The sequence below is a fragment of the Chlorocebus sabaeus genome, chromosome 25, assembly GCF_047675955.1.
Source record: "Chlorocebus sabaeus isolate Y175 chromosome 25, mChlSab1.0.hap1, whole genome shotgun sequence".
Taxonomy (NCBI): domain Eukaryota; kingdom Metazoa; phylum Chordata; class Mammalia; order Primates; family Cercopithecidae; genus Chlorocebus; species Chlorocebus sabaeus.
This window is the reverse complement of record NC_132928.1, coordinates 5,777,102-5,801,427: the sequence shown is the minus strand read 5'-3', so window position 1 is coordinate 5,801,427 and position 24,326 is coordinate 5,777,102. Positions and strand designations below refer to the sequence as shown.

The 24,326-nt window shown below is 48.6% G+C and overlaps 1 protein-coding gene across 1 annotated transcript in view; it reads left to right on the top strand.

Annotated features, from left to right (window-relative positions):
• The window catches only part of CAPN2 (calpain 2), a 59,388-nt gene that overhangs the window by 1,865 nt on the left and 33,197 nt on the right, over window positions 1-24,326 (top strand). The window contains exon 2 of the mRNA XM_007988349.3: window positions 3,330-3,399. Coding sequence (XP_007986540.1) covers window positions 3,330-3,399 — 70 coding nt within the window. The remainder of the gene's footprint in view (window positions 1-3,329; window positions 3,400-24,326) is intronic.

Sequence of the window (24,326 nt, the reverse complement as noted above, 5' to 3'; positions counted from 1 at the left end):
ACACAAAAGAAGTGACTGTAGAATGAATGGATGCAGGATTGTAATGAGCCTCAGATGAAATTATGGTTGCAAAAGTGATAAACTGACCTGACGTGGTGCCTCACACCTGTAATCCCAGCACTATGGGAGGCCAAAGTGGGAGGATCGCTTGAGCCAGGAGTTCAAGACCAGCCCGGGCAACACAGTAAGACTTGTCTCTATAAAAAAGTAAAAAAATAAAAATAAAAATGAAACGCAAACCAAGAGAATGTGTTCACTTTACATTTGCATGGCACTTTACAGTTTACACAGTGAGTTCACACTCATTCACTTATTCTTTCATTCATTCAATAAGCATTTCTCGAATACCTCCTATATGCTAGGCACAATGCGTATGGTTTCTGCTTCTGAAGACTTACTTCTGAGGCTAGTGAGGTGACAGAGACAGGTCCCCCAACAGTTGGGAATGCCTGTGGGACTTCAGATGAGGATATAGAGGTCTAGAGATGATCTAGGGCCACTGCTTAGGGCAGGTGGGGCTGTGCACTGCACTACCAAGGAAGAGTGTGACTATTATGATCCCCATTTGCCAGTTGAAGAAATTGAGGCTTGGGAAGGTTAAATACTTGCTCAGAGTCAAGTGGATATAGGCCATAGATCCAGGACTGTGTGTAGTCTGTGCATGTTGAGCCCACCCTTTATGGCTGCGTTGTCTGCCTCTATCCTACCTTCTCAAATGCTGCTGAGGTCAGGCAAGGGGAGCACAATTGTTTCCACTGGATTTGAACACTAGCAGGTCATTGGTGAGTTTAGCAGAGCAATTTCAATGGAAAGGTGAGGGTAGAAGCCAGATTGTTATAGACTCCAGAGTAAAGGAACTGGAAATGAAGAACGTGATCAACTCATTTAAGAAGGGCCCCTGGGAAGAGAGGAGAACTGATAGGTAGAGCAGGACCTGGATTTTGAGAGCCTGTTTTTTTTTTTTTTTTCATATGAGAACAACTTGAATGTGTCATATGTTGAATCACGAGGAGGAAGGGATTAAAGATAAAGGCAGGGAGGGGGCAGTGAAACAGCGTCCCTGAGGAAGTGAGAATATGGGTTGTGGGCAGGAGAGGGGAGCAGGTTAGCCTTGCAGCAGGAGGAGCTGCTCTTCCTCGGAGAGAGGATTTCACAACACTGGCAAGAGTGGCTCCAGCACCTGGAAGGGGGATTAAAGCAGTAAGTCCAGTGGGGTCCAAGGGCCATGCAGGGGCACAGTGAGGAGAAAGCAGGCGTGATCCGGGTGGCAGATCGGATCCTCCCAGCAACCAGTCCATTAGGAGCAAGGGCAGATATTGTGAGCCCCTATGTTTCCCCCAAGAAAATCAAACCTCTGAGAGGTTTCTCACTTGCTTATCTTCAGCTGGCCAAACTCAGCCTCAAACCCATATGTCCTGTCTCCAAGTTCAGTGACTGTTATCATCAACTTCTTCAACAGTAGTAATAATAGATCACATTTATGGAGTGCTTGCCAGGGCATGTTTACATCATTATCTCATTTAACACTCAGAACAATCCTCTGAGTTGGGTATTTTCATCGTTCCCATTTTGCAGGTGAAAAAACTGAGGCTTCAAAAGATTAGGTGACTTTCCAGGGTCCTAGGACCTATACAATAAGTGGCAGAGCCAGGATTTAAACCCAGGTTATCAGAATAATGCAGCAAAGCCCAAACCCTCAACCCCTTTTCACTGGCTGGTAAGTCCCATATTTGATTCGATGCCCTGCATGCTGTGCACAAGTTTCAGTTTTCTGAAGCATCGCTCAGCACCACTCTGACCTCTGACTTCTCTAGAGTCTGCTAACGGCATTAGAAAGTTTCTGAAGTATAATGGAAAAACCCTGCTGGAGTAAGTGCCTGGCACACTCAGGATTATCACTGTGATTCTTTATAATAAACAGGCTCCCAGCACCAAGCCCAATCTATTCCATCAGCTGGATAAGAGCTCGCTGACAGGCCTTGGGCCAAGCTGGCTTCCTTTGCCTCAGCAAAAGAGCATTCTGATTCTCTCTGCCATCCCCAAAACCAATAGGAGCAGAGAGCAACAAGGCAGAGGCATGAAGGGAATGTCCTCTGTGGCAGACGGTGCTTCCGGAAGAGCTCCCACAATCTGAGCCAGGATGATCAGGGGCTAGATCCAAGTCTCACATAGGCAAACTTCTGCTTGACAGAGTGGGCATGCCGAGCGCCGTTGGGTGGAGGCAGGCGTGTGCAGCCCAAGTGGACATGAGACGCAGGAGCAGCTCCTTCAAGGCAAGGTTGCCTGAGCCCAGAGAGGCCCAAGTTTGTGCCCCAACTTCCTCTGTGGCTTTTGGGTGGGGCTGTTCAGAATCGAAACACACTTGGAGGGCTACTGAAAGGGCTAAGAAGTGTTCAAGATTGGCTTCCATCAGTCTGCTCATGACAACGGCCCCGGAGATTTTAACACCCTTGGACACTTGGTACTAAATCAATTAGAGGCAGGGCAGGAGCAGAAAGAGTTGGCGCATTTGATCAGTAAGTTCCAATGCCAGTGCTGTCTATTATCTGTGAACTGTGTTAACTTTGGACACGTCACTTCACCCTTTTGAGCTGTTTCCTCGTCTGTAAAAGGGGGATAATACCCATTCCATGCAATAAAGCTTTGAGCGCAGTCTCTGATGTAAGCAGGTACAGAATATATAGATGCTCTAAGTTTCATGACCCCATGGAATAATTCAAAAGGGTTAGATCCCCCCTGCCCTCAAAAGGGCATGTGTTAGGAAGACAGAGTAGTACCTAAGTAGTAAATTGCAGAGTCCAGAGACTCTGGGACTCAGACTTGAAGGGATGAGTGAAGATTGGACTAGGAAGGACTAGGAAGGAGGACTTCACAGAGGAGGTGACAGTGAGCCTCAATGTATGATGCAATATGGAAAAGGAGGGAAGAGACTGGGAAAGGAAGGAATTTCATGCAAGCAAAACAACTTGCATGCAGTAACAGAGGAGAGAGGGTGCTAGCCCAGTGGATAGGGTGGCTCTGGAGTGTGATGGTCTCAACGTCTGGCAGAAGAGGCTGGACTTGCTGCTGTGGCCCCTGGGAAACAGCTCTAGGCATTCCAGAGTGTGTAGGGTCCAAATGCCTGCCCTTCTCAGACAGGACCGCCCATCCACCCATCAGGGCCCAGGAAGCAGGGGTCAGAAGGACTTCATGACACAGAGCTCTGACTGTGATGACACACTTTCCCCAGAGGGGAGAAGGGGTTAGAAGATCCACTGAGAATGGAGTCATCCTAGCTGCAGAAACACCTGCCTGGGGGGCTAACAGCACTTTGTGGGTCTTGTTCCCAGGAGATCTGCGCTGACCCCCAATTTATCATTGGAGGAGCCACCCGCACAGACATCTGCCAAGGAGCCCTGGGTAAGTGATGGATTCAGAGCAAGCTGGGGGGTCCTGTCTGTAAGGCTGTGGGTGGAAGAGATGAGGGACAATCTGTGGCTTCTCTCCCTTCCTGAGCAGCTTGGCAATTTCTATTTGCAGAAGCTCCATGGAATTTCTTGGCCCTAGGGGGCAATATTTCTACCTTCAGCCCCATGCTGGGGCACACAAATGAGGCCTCCTGTGTCCCCTGCACAGGGCTAGTTGCTGAGGTTACAGAGATGCTGCCACTGGGAGGACCAGGGGGCTTCTGGATGTCAGCCACCCCTTGGTATGCACCTCCTGGAGCCAGTATTACCAGTGGTTCATGAAATAGGCTCTGGGCAGAGGACCAGGTGAGAGGACTCCCCCAGGCCAATGACAGCACTGAGACATCAGTTCTCTGAGGTTCAGGGACCAGGGAAGGTGACTCAGTGTGAGGGAAGAGAAAACTCTAATGCTTACTGCTGAAGGAAGTTAAAGTACCAGGGCATTTCAGTGTTTGCAAAACCAGCTTACCGTGGTATCACAGCTGTAATGATCATTTAAGTAAAAATTAACCGAAGTAGCTGAATTGTCCGAAACCTTGCTTTCTGGAGCCAAGTTCAGATTTGTTTCTGGAGATAGTCCTTGTTGAGGGTTTGAACCCACAGGGTTCTCTACCTTTAGTATGAAAACTCCCAAAGCTTCTAGGAAGTCCCAGCAATGGGGCCTGGGGCTGTTATCTAAGATTCTCATAGAATCCACCCTCAATGTTCTTTTACTCATAATAAATGCGGGCCTGTAATTACTGGAGGAGATTATTTTGCTCTGATAAACCAAAAATCTATTTTCTGCCATCAGCGTCAGCTGGCTGGCTCCCCAGGCAAGTTCATCAGTAACAAAATCAGTCAACTAGAGTTGTACCTCCTGTCCTCACCCACCTAGCAGAGGTTTTGTTATTCCTATACCCCTAATACCAGCTGCTAACAGCTAATATTTATCTCTAAGTCACCGTGATTATTCTCATTTCATAGATGAGGATGCAGAGGTCCTCCTACAACTGAAGTGGGGGCTGGTACCCCTGACCTCAGGGTATGTTTAAATCCTGAGCTATACTCCCTAAGAGGGGACCTGGAAAATTTTCTAGCCCTGAGGGATGTCAGGGCATCTGTGTGAATCATTAGGACAGACAGACTGTGAGGGAGAATGTGACCTGAGTGGGAAAGCTTGTCTGAGCTCAGGCTCTACAGATTCCTGAGATGCCAGAGCACATTCTTACCTGCAGAAAATACTCTTTTCATTTCTTTTCTTCTCGCCCCACAAAAGACAGAAGATAGAGGTCCTTGGGAACCCAAGGCCGATCCTCCAGGAAAATGTATTCATTAGAGAAAATGGAATTGATGGAAACTTTGACCAACCCTGGGGGCTTTACAGAATCCAGAAACAGCCAGGCGCAGTGGCTCACGTCTGTAATCCCAACACCCTGGGAGACTGAGGCAGGTGGATCACCTGAGTCAGGAGTTGGAGACCAGCCTGGCCAACATGGTGAAACCCTGTGTCTACTAAAAATACAAAAAAAAAAAATTAGCTGGACGTGGTGCTGGGTGCCTGTAATCCCAGCTACTCGGGAGACTGAGGCAGGAGAATTGCTTGAACCCAGGAGGCAGAGGTTGCAGTGAGTGGAGATCGCACCACTGCACTCCAGCCTGGGTGATAGAGTGAGACTCCATCTCAAAAAAAAGAGAGAGAGAGAATCCAGAAAGAAACACAGCAACTGCCTAACAACTGCTTCAAAGTTTAACAACACCTTAAGGGCCAAAGTTCAAGCAACAAATACATGATGTAAGTCCTGTGTAAATACCACTGGACCATTTGGAGAGGAGACAGCAAAGTTTAACATCCCTGGGAGAAATTCCCCTCCCAAGGGAATTATAAACCAGATGAAAATGTAAACCTTTTAAAAATGTCTTAGTACCTAGTCTGTAATTTCTCGGGGGGGTGTGTGTGTGTGTGTGTGTAATGCAGTATTGGTCATTTTGTTCTTTTGGCCTTTCATTTTGGAGGACTCTAGTTAGATCAGTCTGTGAAATATGGTATACCGTATTCTCGCCCTGATTCTGGCACGTGGGCAGACGGTGCTGATGGGGCCTTGATCTTCACCAAATGCCAACCACCTCACAAGCACCAGGAACAGAGGCCATGACAGTGACACTCTGCAACATGGCCAGAGATATGAGCCTAGAATCAGCTCTGTTGGTAGTCGGAAGACCGGGCAAGTAATTACCTGGAACTTCCATCACTTCCAAAAGCGGAGAAGGAAGGAGGGTGAATGAAGTGACCTCAGACACCCTGTAAGATGTTGTATTCAGCTATTATAAAGCCATTCCCTGGTTTCTGACCAGCTATTCCTCATTCCTTGTGCTAGAGGGTTAGAGCACCACAAGATCATCCTTTTTTTCTCTCTTTCTTTCTCTTTCTCTCTCTCTTTTTTTTTTTTTTTTTTTTGGCAGGGTCTCACCCTGTTCCCCAGGGTTGGAGTGCAGTGGCAGGATCTTGGCTCACTGCAGCCTTGGCCTCCTGGGCTTGAGTGATCTCCCACCTCAGCCTTCTGAGTACCTGGGACTACAGGCACACACCACCACACCTGGCTAATTTTTGTATTTTTTGTAGAGACCTGGTCTCGCCATGTTGTGCAGGCTGGTCTTGAACTTCTGAGTTCAAGTGATCCACCCACCTCGGCCTCCCAAAGTGCTGGGATTACAGGTGTGAGCCACTGTACCCGGCCAAGATCATTCTTTATTACACACATAAGGAGTAATAACAGCACCCATCACCTACATAACAATATGCAATTCATGGGGCATTTTTTCACTACAGCATGTCATGTACTCATTCCATATCTAAAGTAAATATTTTCACCTCACTGTACAGATAAAAAAACCTGAGCCACAGAGAGGGGAGGGTAAATGTGAAGCCACACAGCTAATAATTGCCAAAGGATTGAACCCTGGTCTGATTTTAAATCCTACACTCTTCCTAACCCATGCTCCCTCCAATTTGCCATAGTGCTGTGCTGAGGAACCATTCTCAGCAAAATTCATCTTCTCTACCTGCACTTTCTACCCTGAGCCTTACTCAGTTCCCCCAGGGAACTTGGGCAGGTGACATTCTTAGACTTGTACACTTCACAACGCCCTGCCCTGTTTACTGTGCTGCCCAGCAATAGTTAATCCAGAAATACCCACCCTCCTTCCCAGAAGGCTCAGATTCCAAGCTTCACCAAAGTCATTTAAACCATGTTTACAGAGCTGCTCTCACCAAGAGCCATCTCCATTGCAGAACGTAGTTGTGTGAGAATTGATTCAGCAGAGAAAAATCTGCCCTGCTGGAGGAAGGGCTGGAGACCCAGCTGGAGCCTCCAGTGGCTGACCCTGCAGCTAAATATGGCTCTGAAATTGTGGGGTAGTAACCACATTCTTACAGGTGCTTGCCACTTGAAATGGCTCCCAAGGACCCAGAAAACTTGGTCCAAGGCTGAGCTGCTCCTACCTCTGTTGCTTTGCTTTGCACTGGGTCACCACTGAGCTTTCCCCATAGCCTCACCGCTCACAGATGAAGGCAGCTACCCCAGCCAAGAAGGCGTAGGTCACCTTGCAGGCCTTTGGCTTCCTGGGGGAGAGCCCAAGGCTGCCAAGGCTGTTGAAACAGCACACCCCCATTTCATTGTAACCCAGCAAATGTTCCCTGGACCCTTCAGGGGTGGGTCAACCTGCCTCCTCCTCAAGATGTCACATGGACCCCCAGAACACTCACAGGGTGCCCCACACCACAGCCTAGTTCAGCAGCGAGTGGGGAAGGAGCAAGACCAATGGGAAAGGCAAGCCAGATGGGGAAGTTTCCAGTCCTGTTCCCTCTACCACTCATTAGACACTTATTTGGACCCAGCCTCTCTGAGCCTCAGTTTCCTCTTCTGTGAAATGGGAATAATAAGGCTCCTTTCCCAGGGCTGTGGAGGAAAGTGAGATTTATACAGGCAAATACACTTGGCACACTGTAGAATCCCAGACAAATTCAAGGGACTGGGATTATCATTACTAATTCCAGTTATGTGAAAAGTCCTTTCGCCAAATTGCCGAAGAAAAAGAGAATGGTGGAGGAAGAGAAGAGGAGGAGAAGAAAATAAGTTGGGTTGGAAACCAGATCCTCATCCTTGAAAATTTCATAATCTAAGGGTGGAAATGCCAAAACGAGGAGAGACAAACTTGTGGCCTGTGTTAGGGTAACACACAGACTGAAACTCAGAAGAAGAAACATACGGGGAGACAATGAACACAAAGAGGTCAGATGTGCATTCCTCAATTTTAAAAATTGAATATTTCAGTGTTTTAAATAATTTTTCTTTCTTTGTCTTGCTCTGTTGCCTACACTAGAGTGCAGTAACAGAACCATAGCTCACTGCAGCCTCGACCTCCTGGGCTCAAGCAATCCTCCCACCTCAGCCTCCCGAGTAGCCAGGACTACAGGCAGGCACCACCTCACCCGGCTAATTTTTGTGTGTGTCTGTGTGGAGATGGGTTCTCACTATGTTGCCCAGGCTGTTTCAAATTCCTGGACTCAAGCAATCCTCCTGCCTTGTCCTCCCAAGTGCTGGGATTACAGGTGTGAGTCACCACACCTGGCAAGTAATTTTTAAATTATAAATTTAAAAATGCGTTTTTATAAGTACCTTTAAAAATGTTAATAGGCTTTTTTTAAGAACAGTGTTAGGTTTATAGAAAAGCTGAGATGACAGTACAGAAAGTTCCAGATACCTCATACCCAGTTTCCCCTATTATTAATGTGTTACATCAGTGTGGTACATGTGTTATAATGAATCAGCATTGATGCAGTATTATTATTATGCAGACTCTCTTCGTTTTTCCCTAAGATTCTTTCTCTATTCTGGGATCCCATCCAGGACCCCACATTTCATTTAGTTGTCAAGTCTCCTTCGGCTCCTCTGGGCTGTGACAGTCTCTCAGTCTTTCCTTGATTTTGATGACCTTGACAGTTTTGGGGAATATTGGTCAGAGATTTTTTAGGATGCCTATCTACTGGAATTTGTGGTGCCTTTTTAATAAGTATGTAGTGGCTCACACCTGTAATCCCAGCGCTTTGGGAGGCTGAGGCAAGAGGATCGCTTGAGCCCAAGAGTTTGGGATCAGCTTGGGCAACATAGCAAAACTCTGTCTCTACAAAAAAATTACCGGGGCTTGGTGGCACATGCCTGTAGTCCCAGCTACTCAGGAGGCTGAAGCAGAAGATCACTTGAGCCCAGGAGGTGGAAGCTAATGTGAGCCGTGCACTCCAGCCCAGTTCTGGAGCCACTGCACTCCAGCCTGGGTGACAGAGGAAAAACTTATCTCAAAAAAATAAATAAATAAGTACCCATGTAGTTAAAATTTTTAAAGACTAGCAAATAGATGGTAGCTGGTTTGATGGAGAAAGTAAATCCATTCTTTTTCTTAAGAGTGATCTCTTCACCACCAGTCCCAGCAGCCCCCTTACCAGCCTCCCAGGGCACTGACATTGTCCATGGGCCATGGTGTCCCCTCAGCTTCTCTTCTGGTTGTAAATGCTCTTACACTTTTCCCCCTTGTGCCTGCCGTCCCCACTCCCAGCTGCCTTCCCTCCGCATTTAAGATCTAAGATCTTAGAGACGAGATGAGACATCGCTTGCCTTAGTGCATCTAAGACAGCTCATAAACAAGTCTGGGTGAACCGCTAACCCTTCTGTGTTGCTTGGAGGCCCCTGTCCCACCCTGGCTGCGCCAGCTTTGGCCATGGTACCCACAGTCTCCAGCTACATCAGATGCCTGAAGAACAAATCTCTCCTAAGCTCTCCCTGCCCCCTCTCCAGGAATAGGAGCAGTGGGACCCCCTTCAAGAATCCCCCATTTCCCATATGCCTTCCTGCAAAGCCACAGGGCATGCAGAGTGGGATTCCAGGGCTCCAGCCTGCTACCCATGGGCTCTGGATTCAGGGGTGACTCTGCCTGTTTGGGTGCCCCTTTAGCTTTTCCACCAGCTTCCTGTGGCCAGGAGCCAGGCCACACCCCTGTAAGACCATAATTGTCTTATCTTATCTCTGAGATTAGAAGGTTGGAACAGATTTTCCTGATGCCCCACTACTTCTGACATTCTGTGACTTTAGAATGTTACCTTCCTCGACAGCCCCTGCATCCTCACACACCTGGCTTTAGCTGGACTGGTGTTTGTGAGGAATTATATCTCCACCTTGCTCAGCACCAGCCCCCAAGAGGACCAGCCAAGGGACACTCTCATCTGGGGATTTGAGAAATGAAGGACTGTGTGTTCCATGAGGTCTGGTGGGGTCCTGGCTAGCAACACTGTCTGGATGACTGAGTCCCAGGAGGAGGTGGCCTGGCCAGCAGGTGTGCAGTGAGGCCACCTCTCCACCACCCCTGTCCCATAGAGCTTCTAGTGATGATGGAAACAGTGTATATCTGCACTGCCCCAAATGGCAGCGCTAGCCCTATGTGGCTGTGGAGCACTTGAAATATGACTCATGCAACTGAGGAACTGAATTTGTAATTTTATTTAATTTAAATGTAAATAGCCACATGCTCCCTGTGGCTGCTACACTGCACAGCAGCAGACTGTTGAGCTCTGGAATCCAGCCTCTCAGCCTTTACTCTTCATAGTGGGATAGTATTCACATCGGAGCCGAGCAATGCACAGACATCAGTAAACAAGCAGGGCACGGTGGCTCATGTCTGTAATCCCAACACTTTGGGAGGCTGAGGCGGGAGGATCCCTTGAGCCCAGGAGTTCAAGACCAGCCAAGCAACATAATGAGAACCCATTTCCGCAAAAAAAAAATTTTTTTTTAATTAGCTGGGCATGGTGGTGTGTACCTGTAGTTCCAGCTACTTGGGAGGCTGAAGTGGGAGGATCACTTTGAGCCAAGGAGGTCAAGGCTGCAGTGAGTCGTGATTGCACCACAACATCCTAGCCTGGGTGATGGATTGAGACCTTGTCTCAAAACAAACAGATAAACATACATCAATAAACATCTGTAAATATAAGGGTAGAGAATGACGACTTGGTGTCTGACAGTTAGGGGTTGGCCTCTTATTCTGCCATGTACTGGCTCTGTCATCTTGAGGGAATGACTATCCTCTTCACACCTCAGTTTCCTCATCCATGAAATGAAGACAATAATAGAATAATAGTGTCTACTATCGAGACCATCCTGGATAACATGGTGAAACCCTGTCTCTACAAAAATACAACACAACATACAAAAAATTAGCCAGGCATGGTGGCACACGCCTGTAGTCTCAGCTACTTGGGAGGCTGAGGCAGGAGAATCTCTTGAACCTGAGAGATGGAGGTTGCAGTGATCCAAGATCACACCACTGCACTCCAGCCTGGGCAACGGAGTGAGACTCCATCTCAAAAAAAACTAAATAAATAAAAATAAAATAATAGTGTCTACTGGCTGGGTGTGGTGGCTCATGTCTCTAATCCCAGCACTTTGGGAGGCCGAGGCAGGTGGATCACTTGACATCAGGAGTTCAAGAGCAGCCTGGCCAATGTGGTGAAACCCTGTCTCTACTAAAAATACAAAAATTAGCCGGGCATGGTGGCACACACCTGTAATTCCAGCTACTCAGAAGCCTGAGCAGGAGAATCACTTGAACCCAGGAAACATAGGTTGCAGGGAGCCCTGATCACACCACTGCAATCCAGCCTGGGCAACAGAGTGAGACTTCATCTCAAAAAAAAAAAAAAAATGTGTCTACCTCAGGGGACTGTAAAGATGAAATGAAATAATAGACATAAAGCTCAGAGCTCCAGAGGCTGGTATGTAGTAAAGGTTTAATCCATGCAGATTGCACGTTCTCTTTGGGGAGAGTACAGCTAGAGGGGAGTACTGTCAAATGAGGTCAGGTCGCTGAGGTGGAGACACACTGTGCCATGTCTTGAATACCGGACTGGGTCCCGGCTTTAGCACTTGACATTGGCAGCCACCTAAGTTTTGGAGAGGGATGTGACAGAGGAGGTGGTGTCCCAGGGGGAAGCTCCGGAAGGAGACTCAGAGGAGTCTCCTGCTGTAATTTTCCTGGGTCACACAATGGTCACAGCCTCCTGATGTTTCCACAGAGGGCCAGAGGCCCTTCAGTGCCAAGGAATGTGGATTCTCTCCTCTCCCAGCACATACACGTGCTGCCAGTACCTTGTGATCTTTAGCCATAAGTTTCCACACACCCATCTGCAAAATGGGAACAATGACGATGTTTGCGTCCTTTCTTTTTCTTTTCCTACAAGGCAGGGAACTTTAAGACTGTGTGACAGAAAAGTGCCACTGGAACCCAGGACCTCGTGGGGTTCCTCCGTCTCTCTGGGGATCAGGATCAGAGTGAGAACGTTTCCCATGTTCATTCTTGTTGGGCCCGTTCTCAGGATGATGTTTCTCCTGTATTTTGGTACCCCAGTCCAAGTGAGACTTTAGTAGTTCGGCACTGTGAATCCCCCCAGGAAGTCAGGAAAATAGATACTGTCTTTGTGGTTCCTCCAGGACCTAAGGAAGGAGAGTTCCTGAAGAGCAGGAATTTAAGACAGGAATTGGCGGCTGAGGGCAAGCTTCCACCTCCTCCTCCCTTCTTCTATGGGGTCTGTGATGACAGCAGGGATGGGGAGGAAGAGGGTGGGTTTGCCTGCGCCTGGGGGGAAGGCAGCCATCAGGAAGGAACAGCCACCTCTGCTGGGGTACTGGAGATAAAAACTCTGATATCGGCTAGTGACTGTGGGGGCGATGGCCCAGGAGGGTCAGGGCTGCAGCGAACAGGGACACAAAAACCATGAAACATGCCACAGGTCACGTCCTCCTGGTCCAGGGCACGGCTGAGACAGGCAACGGACTCGAGTGAGAGTGAGGGAGAGTGAATGTCAGGTCCCAGCACCCTCACCTCCCTCCCATCCTCCCTTTTAGGGCCTCCCTTCTAGCAGGTGGGGCAGGGAGAAGGGAAAGGAAAGGCCTGGGACACGTGGTTTGGATCACTGGCTGTGGCTCACAGTTCTGATGTGTGTGTAGTTTAGGGAAGGAGGCTGAAGACTTCCTGATAATGAAGGTGGGGCATGAGTAAAATGGAGGATCTGCCCCCTCCCCTCCCAGCCCCTGATACAAATGCAGGGTGATTGTACATGCATGGGGAACTCCACTTTGGGGGTATCCTTTTCTGGGCTGCTGCCAGACTGTGAAATGAGTAACAAAGGGATGGCCCACGGTGACTCATCAGCCACCCTCTTGCAGGCCTAGCATGCTGGCGGGGTGTGCACTTCCTCTGGCAGCCCCTCCCTGCCAGTTTCAGAGGGGTGGCCCTGAATTGGCTTTTCAGAGGTTCCTTCTCCTCCCTTCCAAAGCGAAGACTCACGGCTGCCTGAAAATGTGGCTCTCCACCTTCTTGGGCTGCCTAGGACCTTGAGAGATATGTCTCTTTGGGACAGAGTGTCAGGTCTGCTGGAGATTGTTAAAATGCTGTTGTCTCAGGAAGGGTGAAATTTAGCCAGGCGCAGTCTTCGGTATCTTGATCTGTTTATCATGTATCTAGCTGTCAGCGTGCAAAGCAAAGGAACAAAAGTTCTAAAGAAATACCACAAAAAACAAGTAAGATTTGAGATCCATCAGGGTTTCTCAACCTTGGCACAACCGACTGGATAATTGTTCATTGTAGGGGGCTGTCCTGTGAATTATAGGATGTTTAGCTGCATCCTTGGCCTCTACCCACACACCCCAGTGTGGCACTCAAAAACATCTGCAGACCTTGCCAAATGTCCCCTGGGGGCTTGGCAGAGTTGCAGGTGCATGGAGTGCCCCCAACTGAGAACCACTGGCAGAGCAGGAGTGAAGGGGGAGGTACTGTGGGGGTCACTGGGCACACAGAATGCCATTTGGGGAGCCTGACACAAGGGAGTGGCCGGATGGGAGGTAGAAATAGCAGTGGTAATCAGTAGGTGAGTTGCTGAAGACAAACTAAATATACTTTCCAGCATTGCTTCAATCTAATCCAGCCACAATTACGAGTAAATACTGTAGGCAAGGAGAAAACATTGCATGTACGGGGTCAGGGCAGCATTGCTGGGATATTTGAGCTTGTAGGAGGGGAGATCCAAGCTTCCCACTAGCACTGGGAGGAACACAGCAAAGGAGGAGAAGGGCCCTCCCTGCCTCTTGGAGAATGGTTCCCCTGGCAGGCCATTCTGTCTGCTCAGCTTCCCAGCTCAGGTGTCTTTCCAAACCACACATCAGCAGGGAGACAGTGGGAACATCTCAGGTCCAGGGTACCTGGGGAACTGCAGAGCAGCTGGGTGGCCTGACACTGGCATTTCTCAGTGTTGGCTCCATTCTCTTTCTGGCATCCCCCGGTGGGAGGCTCTGTTAGCAGGTGTATCTTACTATCCCTGGCTCCCTGGTATGCATTACAGTTCAGACTCCCAAGCACAAGCTCCCTGTATTGTCACACCTGTATCTGGTGTGTAACAATCCACCCCAAAACAAATGGCTTGAAACACAAGGCATTTTGTTCTCTCTTATGGTTCTGAAGGATGACAGGGCTGAGCTGGGCAACGCTCTCCCAGTCTCTCAGGTAGTTGCAATCAGATGGGGATGGGCACAGTCATCTGAAGTCCCCCTCACCCACATGTCTGGTGCCAGGGCTGAAGGGTGGATCAGCTGGGGCTTCAGGGATCTCTGTCTCTTTTGTGGTCTCCCCATCACAGGGACTTGAAGGTAGCTGAACATCTTACAGCAGCTCATGTCCCAAGAGAAAGCCCTGGGAGCTGTCTCATCTTTACGACCTAGGCTTGGAAGTCACATAGCATCACTTCTGCCATTCCTATTCATTGAGATCAATGAAGGCTCACCCAGGATCAAAGGGGAGGGACATAGAGCCCACTTCTAGATGGAGAGTGGCAGGGTTCTGGAAGAACATGCGGAACCTGAAACATTGTTGCCGCCATTTGTGAAAGACACCACAATTCCTCCCCTTTGAATAATGGCCTTCTTGTCCTTTACCAATAATAACCCAAGCTGCTTGGACATTAGCTCTTCATGGTTTGCAGGGTGGGGAGGATGTGTTTTCTGGGACTTCCCAAGGTACACAGTAGTGAAGGACTTAACAAGCTGGGCTGATGTGCCAGCTTCAGGACTCCACTCACCCCCAAGCGTTTCTGAGATGCCCATGGGACCCAGGAGCCCTGACTCGTACAAGCCAGCAACTGCCTTTCTGCTTGCATTCAGCCAGCTTTACTGGGCATCTGTTATAGGAAGAACAGTGTGCTGAGACTTCAGCAAAAAAAGACAAAAGCAAAACACAATCCCTTCTCTATACAAGGTTCTTCCCTCTCTGTGTCCAACCAGTCCCTCCATTCTAGGGCCTTAACTCATCACCAAGCCTCCATTTTCTTCTCTTCCCCCATGACTCCAAGGCAGGCCTCAGTTCTCACCTGGAGTCTGCTCAGGATGCCTACAGGTGGTCCCAGAATTTTAATGGCTTGACATGCAATTTTTCAGCTTTACGATGGCATGAAAGCAATACACATTCAGTAGAAACTGCACTTGAAGTACCCATGCAACCATTCTGTTTTTCACTTTCAGTACAGTGTTCGATAAATTACATTGAGATGCTCAACATTTTATTTTAAAACAGACTTTGCCTCCTTAGATAATTTTGCCCAACTGTAGGCTACTGTAAGTGTTCCTAGCACAATTAAGGTAGGCTAGGCTAAGCTATGGTGTTAGGTAGTGTCGATAAAATAGTCAAATTCTGTGAAAGATTTAAAGAAGTTTATTCTGAGCCAAATAAAAGTGACCAAAGCCCAAGGAGGTCCTGAAAACCTGTGCCCAAGGTGGTTGGTTTACAGCTTGGTTTTCTACATTTTAGGAGGACAGAAGTTACAGGCAGACATCAATCCAGAAAGGCAGGACGACTTAAAGTGGATGGGGAAGGCACAGGAGCTGGAGGGGCTCCAAGTCACAGGTGGATTCAAAGATTTTCTGATTGGCAGTTAGTTAAAAGCATTAAGTTATTATCGAAAGACCTGGAATCAAGGCCGGGTGCAGTGGCTCACACCTATAATTCCAGCACTTTGGGAGGCTAAGGCAGGTGGATCACTTGAGGTCAGGAGTTCAAGCCTGGCCTGGCCTGGCCAACATGGTGAAACCTCGCCTCTACTAAAAATGCAAAAATTAACTGGGCATGGTGGTGTATGCCTGTAGTCCCAGCTACTCAGAGGCTGGGGCAGGAGAATCACTTGAACACAGGAGGTGAAGGTTGCAGTGAACCAGGATTGCACCACTGCACTCCAGCCTGGGCTACAAGAGCAAGACTCTCTCAAAAAAAAAAAAAAAGAAAAAAGACCTGAAATCAGTAGAAAAGTGTGTCTGGGTTGAGATAAGAGGTTGTAGAGACCACGGTTTTGATTATGTAGATGAAGTCTCGTAGATGGCCACTGTCAAAGGCAACAGATGGCAAATGTTTCTATTCAGACCTTTAAAAGGTGCTACTAGATGCTCAGCTAAAAAGACTGGAGGGAAGGTGATTCTCTACATTAAGCTTGTCCAACCCTCATGCTGCCCAGGACGGCTTTGAATGTGGCCCAACACAAATTTATAAACTTTCTCAAAACATTAAGAGGTTTTTTTTTTTTTTAGCTCATTGTCTATGGTTAGTGTTAGTGTATTTTATGTGTGGTCCAAGACAATTCTTCTTCCAATGTGGCCCAGGGAAGCCAAAAGATTGGACACCCCTGCTATAGAATGTAGATTTTCCCCACAAGAGACAGTTTTGCAGAGACATTTCAAAATATGTCAGAAAAATATATTTTGGGCTAAAATACTTTGATTATTTCAGGGCCTGCTATCTGTCATGTGATGCTCTACTAGAGTCTGGTTAGAATTTGGTATCTTATTGCTAGGAGGAGTCTGTTTTGTGAGTCTTAAGATCTCTGTTTTCAGTTAATGCTGGTCAGCAGTGCCTGAATTCCTAAAGGAGGAGGATATAATGAGGCATGACGACCTCCCTTCCCATTGTGGCCTGAACTTGTTTTTCAGGTTACCTTGGAATCCCCTTGGCTAAGGGGGCATCCTCCATTCAGTCAGTTAAGGGGCTTAGACTTTGAGTTTTAGTTTACAGTAGGCTAAGGTGTATTAAGTGCGTTTTTGACTTACAATATTTTCAACTGCTGATGATTTGTTCAGATCTAACCCCACTGTAAGTTAAGGAGTATGTATACTTGTATCTAATCCACTTTGGGCACTGCTGCCGGAGAACCTGTCCTCAGGGAGCTATGGAAGTAGTGGAGGCAAATGATTAAACGGATGGATTAATTCCAAGTTCAGATCATGTTAGGAGTCAGCTGGGATGCAGTGTGAGGATCTTGGAGGGGAACAGTAAGGGGTTAAGAGAGATACCCCAAAGGATGATTAAGGAGAGAGAATTGGAAGGAAGGTTTCCCACAAAGAGGAAGCAGGGAGTGATTCATTCTGAAAAAGGCAAATATTTTATTATGCTTGGAGGGTCTGGTGCAGAAGGGGAAAGGGGGAGAAGGAACTTTGGCTTAAATTCCCTCAGGAGCCAGTTCAGATTCCTAACCTGGCCCAGACGTCCAGCCCAATCCGCCTAGCCCCAGCTCTCTCCACTTCCCAGCACCCAACCCCACAATGCCCATCCTGCTGCCTGTCTGTTCTGGACTCTGCACTTGACCTTCCCTCTCCCTGAAAGTTCCCTTGCTCTTCCTCACCCAGCTCCCCGCTCTAAGTCATCCTCACCCACCCCAGCCCTCCTACAGTCCCAGTCTGCCCTGTTCAGACTCAAAGCCTCATGCTCACCCCCATCATCCGCAACCTCTGTTTCCCCATCTGTCTCCTGCCAGCTGTGAGCTCACTGCCTGAGAGCCAGCACCAGTCTCCTCTAGACCAAGTACAGGCCTGGCACGGAGCCAGGAATGCACCAACAAGGAGCCTGAGACTAGATCGGAGGGGAAAGAGACATATCCTCCAGAGTTGACTTACACGAGGTCAGAGGTGCACAGAGGCACGGGCAAGCTGGGCCCCAGGCAAGAAGCATGGAGTGAGGGATGTGGAGGCAGCGGAGGGCATCCAGGAGTCTGGGCTGCCCTTTGGCAGCTCTGTGTTCTGCCTGCTCTTCCTCCAAGATGAGCTCCCTCAGCCGGTGTGTGAAGCGTGTGTGTGAGTGTGTCACCGGTTAACTGAGTTCTTTCCCTGCTTGGTATCAGTTGCAAAGAAGGAACACTCAGTTGGAAAAAAAGGCAAGAGGGTTTTATTCCTGACCAGGAGAAAGAGAAGGAGGGGACTCTTGCTCTAAAGACACCTTCACCTCGAGCCATGGAAACTGGGGAGTTGTAAGGAGATAGGTGTGGGGCAGGGAGGTGTGTAAGCAGGTGCAGGGTGAGGGTGGGAGGGTGGGGACCTCTAGACGCTCAGGCGCAGGCCATAAACATGCCTCTCCATACAATGCATGATGTGTTACCAGAAAGGGGTTCTCATCTAGAATCTAAGAAAGCGTTCTTGGATCTCTCTCAAGAAAGAATTCAGGGTGAGTCTGTAGAGTAAAGTGAAAGCAAGTTTATTTTGAAAATAAAGGAATAAAAGAATGTCTACTTCATAGAGCAGCCCTGAGGGCTGCTGGTTGCCCCTTTTTATGATTATTTCTTGATGATATGCTAAACAAGAGGTGGATTATTCATGCCTCCCCTTTTTAGATCACTTAGGGTAACTTCCTGATGTTGTCATGGCATCTGTAAACTGTCATGGCTCTGGTTGGAGTGTAGCAGTGAGGACAACCAGAGGCCACTCTCGTCACTATCTTGGTTTTGGTGGGTTTTGGCCGGCTTCTTTACCGCAACTGTTTTATCAGCAAGGTCTTTATGACCTGTATCTCGTGCCGACTTCCTGTCTCATCCTGTGATTTAGAATGCCTAACCCTCTGGGAATGCAGCCCAGTAGGTTTCAGCCTCATTTTACTCAGCCCTTATTCAAGATGGAGTTGCTCTGGTTCACATGCCTCTGACACGTGTTCAGAAATAGTGGTGATTTTCTTCTACAGGTGGTGACGTTAGCATTATAATGACATGGTAAAGTTCTAAATGTAACAAGGGGTTGCCTGTTCCAGTTTCTGCCAGTTTTAGGGTCTTCTCTCCCTCTGGTATCTGGGCAGAGGTCAAGAAACTCTGGCACCATCGGGGGCCAGCTTGTTTCTTTGAGCAGTTGTGCCTACAAATAAAGAGACTAAAGAAAACAGTAAGCAAACCCAGTTATTTCCTGGGGGCTGCGCTGGTATTCAGCGTGTTTTACTTCACCAAACACACATTCTTCCCAGTGCAGGCACTGGGTGTGACTGTGACAGCCAGCACCAACCTGCCCACGCACCTCCCGTCCTGCAGGACTGTCAGCAGCCGCTGCACTCTAGTGCGGCTCAGGGGTGCCTCAGCCCAGCCTCTCCTGCGCTCCCCCTCCCCTGGCTTCCCAACTCTGCCTCACTTCTGTTTGTGAGGGAAAGACAGCAGTAGCGGAAAGAAAAGAAGGAGAAAATGCACAGCAAATATTATGCTTTCCTCTTGGAAAACCTCCAGGAGCCGCAAATATTAGTAACCCAGCTGCATCCCACCCCCCAGGATGGGCTGGGCCTGTCACATAGCCGACCTTCAGGATGCGGACACCCAGGCCAGGGATCACAGCTCTGGAAATTTACTGACATGGCCCTGAATGAATTTGTCTTTTCAGTAGAAGGCCCCGTAGTTTAAAGGAGTCATTCATAAGGTCTGTCTGAGAGTGCCTTGTCCTCAGAGGAGGGTCTGGGTGAGCTGGAGTGGAGGGAAGGGCTGGGTACCTGGTGTGCTCACCATGGGCCCCCAAGAACGGTAGCCCCACTGGGGGCAGTGAAGCCCGTATCCAGGTCACGTGAGTCTTGGAAGGGGAAGGCCGCTGTGCTTATGATTTAAAAACCCAAATCAAACTTCCTTTCCCAAACAAATTAGAACGGGTGGAGGAAGCTTGAATTCGGAGAGGATTTCCCAGAGACCCATAAGCAAAAGTAGCTTAACTGAGCTCAGTGGGTGCCCCAGAATGGGCCAGAGAGAATGACACTAAAAAGTCGTCGAACAAATGAGCAAATGAATACAGGAATGCCCATCCTCCATAGGCACAAACGTGGTGAACGTTCCCTGAGAGAACTGACAGCCCGGGGTGCAGGGAGAGGAACGGTCCCAACCGCAGACTCTGGAAGGGGGAGGCTGGTAAGAGACCCTCTTTCCTTCTGTTGTGTGAGGAAAAAGCAGGGAAGGGGCCGCAAGGCCAGCCTCTCCCAGGAGCTGCAGTTCTCAGCCCCGGGATCCAGCACTACAGGGAAGTGCAGGGGAGGCTCCACCGCCCCGGCTGGAGACCCGCTCAGGCCTGGGTAGGCACTCCTCTCTGGAGTGGCCACACTCGTCTCCAGCAAATGCTTCAGTATCTATACCCTTCCCAGTGCTCACCCCTCTTTTAAAAAAATGTACTTTGTTTTTTTAAAAAGAGATTGCTTTGTCACCTATACTGGAGTGCACTGGTGCTGTCACAGCTTGCTGCAGACTCCACCTCCTGGGCTCAACCCATCCTCCCACCTCAGCCTCCCAAGTAGCTGGGACCACAGGCACACATCAGGACACCTCGCCCAGTGCTCACTATTTACCTTTATTTCTTCCTTATTCGGACACCCCTTGCTTCCAAAGATGAATTTTGGAAGGCTCAAGATGGTGAGACGGGCCCCATATGCACTCCACTCACCCCTGCAGCTCCCCTCCCTCCTCACTGCCCCTCGGCCACAACCCTCTCTCCTTGCCCCTCACCAGCCGGCACCCTTGGCAACCTTGGCACCCTTTCCAGGACAATACTGCCAAATGTGGCCAAGGTCTGGCATACCATGTACCAATCGAGACTCCATTTCCCTTGGGTTTCAGTTTCCACTCCTATAAAATCAGCAAATGAAAAGAGCAAACACTTGGAGACACTGTTCTCAATGCTTTGCATATTTTTTTTCCATTTAATTCTCAGCACCATGAGACAGTCTATTATTATTAAACTATGTTATATATGAGGAAACTGAAGCACAGAGGGAGTAGTCTCCCCAGGTCACAGTCGGGATTTGAACTCCATGTTCTGGCTCTAGTGTTTCCCAACCATTTGGGGTGGGAGTGGGAGAGAAACAGACTACTCTCTCTAGAAAATAGCATGTGTTTGCATGTATGCCAAATTTGCACAAAACATTTGGGGTTCCAGGTCAATAAAGCCCATCCATGGACCCCCGGTTTCCCTCCTCTCACATGATCCTAACAACCTGCCAAGGATACGCCTCATCACTATCCTCTTTCCACAGCTGAGAACACACAGGCTCAGAGAAATTAAGAAGTGCTTACACAACCTTAAGTGGCCAGATCAGGACCAAAATCCAGGTCCTCTGGCCAGGCGTGGTGGCTCATGCATGTAATCCCAGCTCTTTGGGAGGCCAAGGTGGGTAGATCACCTGAGGTTAGGAGTTTGAGACCAGCCTGGTCAACATGGTGAAATCTTGTCTCTACCAAAAATACAAAAATTAACTGGGCATGGTGGTGGACGCCTGTAATCCCAGATACTTGGGAGGCTGAGGCAGGAGAATTGCTTGAACCTGGGAGGCAGAGGTTGCAGTGAGCCAAGATGGTGCCATCACACTCCAACCTGGGCGACAGAGTGAGACTCCATCTCAAAAAATGAAATGAAATGAAATGAAATAAAATAAAATTCAGGTCTTCTAACCACAATCCAGTGCCCCTCTCCCACCCGCCTCTGGTCTGGCCTCTTAGATCTATCTGGGATGTCTTTCCATTATACTCCTTTGTGGTTTGAGAACCACCTGAGGGCGCCACGTGGCTGTGGGGTGCTCTGTGGAGCCATTTGGCCTGTGCCCAGCAGCAACGGGGACAGCCAGCAAAGGTGCCCCTGCCCCTGCCAGCCTGCCACCTACTTGGGACCTTTCTTTTCTTTCTTTCTTTTTTTTTTTTTCTTTTTGAGATGGAGTCTCGCTCTGTTGCCCAGGCTGGAGTGAAGTGACGTAATCTCAGCTCACTGCAACCCCTACCTCCTGGGTTCAAGTGATTCTAGGAGAGGCTGAGGCAGGAGGATCACTTGAGACCAGAAGTTTGAGACTAGCCTGGGCAACAGAGCAAGACACCTTTACAAAAAAAAAAGGTTTTTAATTAGCTGGGCATGATGGTATGTGCTTGTAATCCCAGCTACAAGGTGAGGATTGAGCCCGGGAGGTCAAGGCTGCAGTGAGCTATGATTGCACCACTGCACTCTAGCCTGGGTGACAGACTGAGAACCTGTCTCAAAAAAATAAAAAATAAAAATAAGGATAAAGAAATTAAGACCAGATGTAGGGGAGATTTGTGGAGGAAGGGGACAGGAGGCCCCTGAAATCCCATCGTGTAGGCAGCCCCTGTTTGGCTAAGCATGAGGCTCATGGGGCACCCAGGTGGGCTTTTTCTGGAGACGAAGCAAGGCAGAAAATCCCTCCATCTTCTGTCCCCAGCCTCTCAGGTCTGTGCCAGTTGAGTGCCTTCCAGGACAGAAGCATGGCTGGGTGTGGGGGCATGGCTGGGTGTGGGGGCATGGCTGGGTGTGGGGGCACGGCTGGGTGTGGGGGCAGCCTGGATATAGGGATGGCTGGTCTGTCAAGCCCATGGTCAGGACCTTAACGGGGCAGCTTAGGAACCTCTGGGCAGGGCCTCATCTGCTGCCTTTAGTAATAAATGTGGCCAGCAATAGCCAGGGCCCTGCTAGCAGGAGATGTCATTGGTAGCCACCTTCCTTCTCTACAGAGACACCATCTGTCCCATGGATGAGCAGAATCCCCTGGGGACCCAGCTCTGACACTTGTCCTTGGTCATGTCCAGGGTGCTGGACAGACTGAGGCAGGTGTCAGGCTCCCGGGATGAGAAAGGCAGATGAGAGATGGGAGTAGGAGCTTTACAGTGACTTAGGCAGAATTGCTTAGTATTTATATATGCCTCACCTCATTCCACAGAGAATCTAAGGCCTGACCAAAAGAGAGAGAGAGAGAGAATACAATAACACCATGTACTATAAAGAAAAACAGTCAGTTCTAAAAGAAAAGCAATCCAGCAAAAAGGGAATGTCAAAACCTGGAGAGGGGAAAAAATAAAAGGCATACATGCTGTCAAAAGCACCTTAGGGGCTACAGATGGGCCCTATACTTAGTGTTAACACCCAACAGCTATAAAAGAATCTCACTGTGCCCCCCTACAGGAGCATGGAGAAGTTTGAGTCTAGATTTTTTCTGTGCCATTTATATTTATCTATATCCTCATGCACAAGTTCTATACTGTTTTAATTGCTGTAGCTTTAGATGTGTTTAAACATCTAATAGAGGTAGACTTCCTTCTCTTTTAGATTTTTTTCTATCTATGCTCCATATTTAATTTTTAAATAAACTTATCAGAATCAGCTAAGTTCAAAAAAATTTTAGTCTTATTATTTTTATTTATTTATTTATTTATTTATTTATTTATTTATTTATTTTTTGAGATGGGGTCTTACTCTGTCACCCAGGCTGGAGTACAGTGGTACAATCATAGCTCACTGCAGCCTTGACCTCCAGGTTCAAAGTGATTCTCCTGCCTCAGCCTCCCGAGTAGCTGGGACTATAGGAGCATGACACCACAGCTGGCTAATTTTTTTTAAATAATTTTTATAGAGACAGGGTCTCACAATATAGTGAGATTTCAGGTTGGTCTTGAAATCCTGAGGGCTCAAGAAATGCTCTGGCCCTGGCCTCCCAAGTGCTAGAATTACAGGCATGAGCCACAGTATTGCTATTTTTATTAGCATTACATTAAGTTTATAGGCTAACTTAAGAGGACCTGGCATTTTTATGATAATGAGTTTTTGCAGTCAAGAACGCAGGCCGGGTTTTTTAAATGGGGTAAATGATTGTCCAAGCGCCTCCAGGCAGGCTCACGTGCACACCTGGAGTCAGTGAAGAAGGTGAACAGCTGACAGGAGCAGCCCCCCAGTCGGAGGAGCCCTGCACACAGTTGGAAACAGACAGCTTGTGTCTGGAGTCTTCTGTGATCCGAGGAGGAAGCGGGCTGAGTCCATCCCAGAACAGGGTCTGGATCTGTGAGTTGGGGGCCATTGTCAGGATTCTAGCACTGGAAGTGGTTCACATACAGGTGCAACCTGAAGGGAGCAGTGCCCCGCAGTCACAGGACACAGCCACATGGAGCCGAACCACGCTCTCAGAGAAGGAGTCAGGGAAGAAACACCCTAACTGCACTACTCCCTTCTTCTGGCCCCCAGCAGCCATAGGCCCTGGGCCCCCGGTGAGATCCCCATAGAGGTCAGCTCCCAAGCAGCAGGATGGAGGGTGTAGACTGGACATGAAGAGGCAGCTGGAATGTATGAGGCACTCAGCTCCAGCTCACCACGATTCAGGCACTCAAGTTCCCAAGACAACAGTTTCTGCTCTGAAATAAATGGAGGAATTAAGGATCAAAAGGTTATCAACAGGACCAAGCATAAACAGATTTTTTTTTTCTTAAGACAGAGTCTCACTCTGTCCCCCAGGCTGGAATGCAGTGGTGCAATTTGGGGTCACTGCGACCTCCACCTCCCAGGTTCCAGCAATTCTCATGCCTCAGCCTCTCCAGTAGCTGGGACTACAGGAGCATGCCACCATGCCTGGCTAATTTTGTATTTTTAGTAAAGATGAGGTTTCACCATGTTGACCAGGCTACTCTCGAACTCCTGACCTCATGTGATCTGCCCACCTCGGCCTCCCAAAGTGATGGGATTACAGGCGTGAGCCACCACACCTGGCCCATAAACAGAT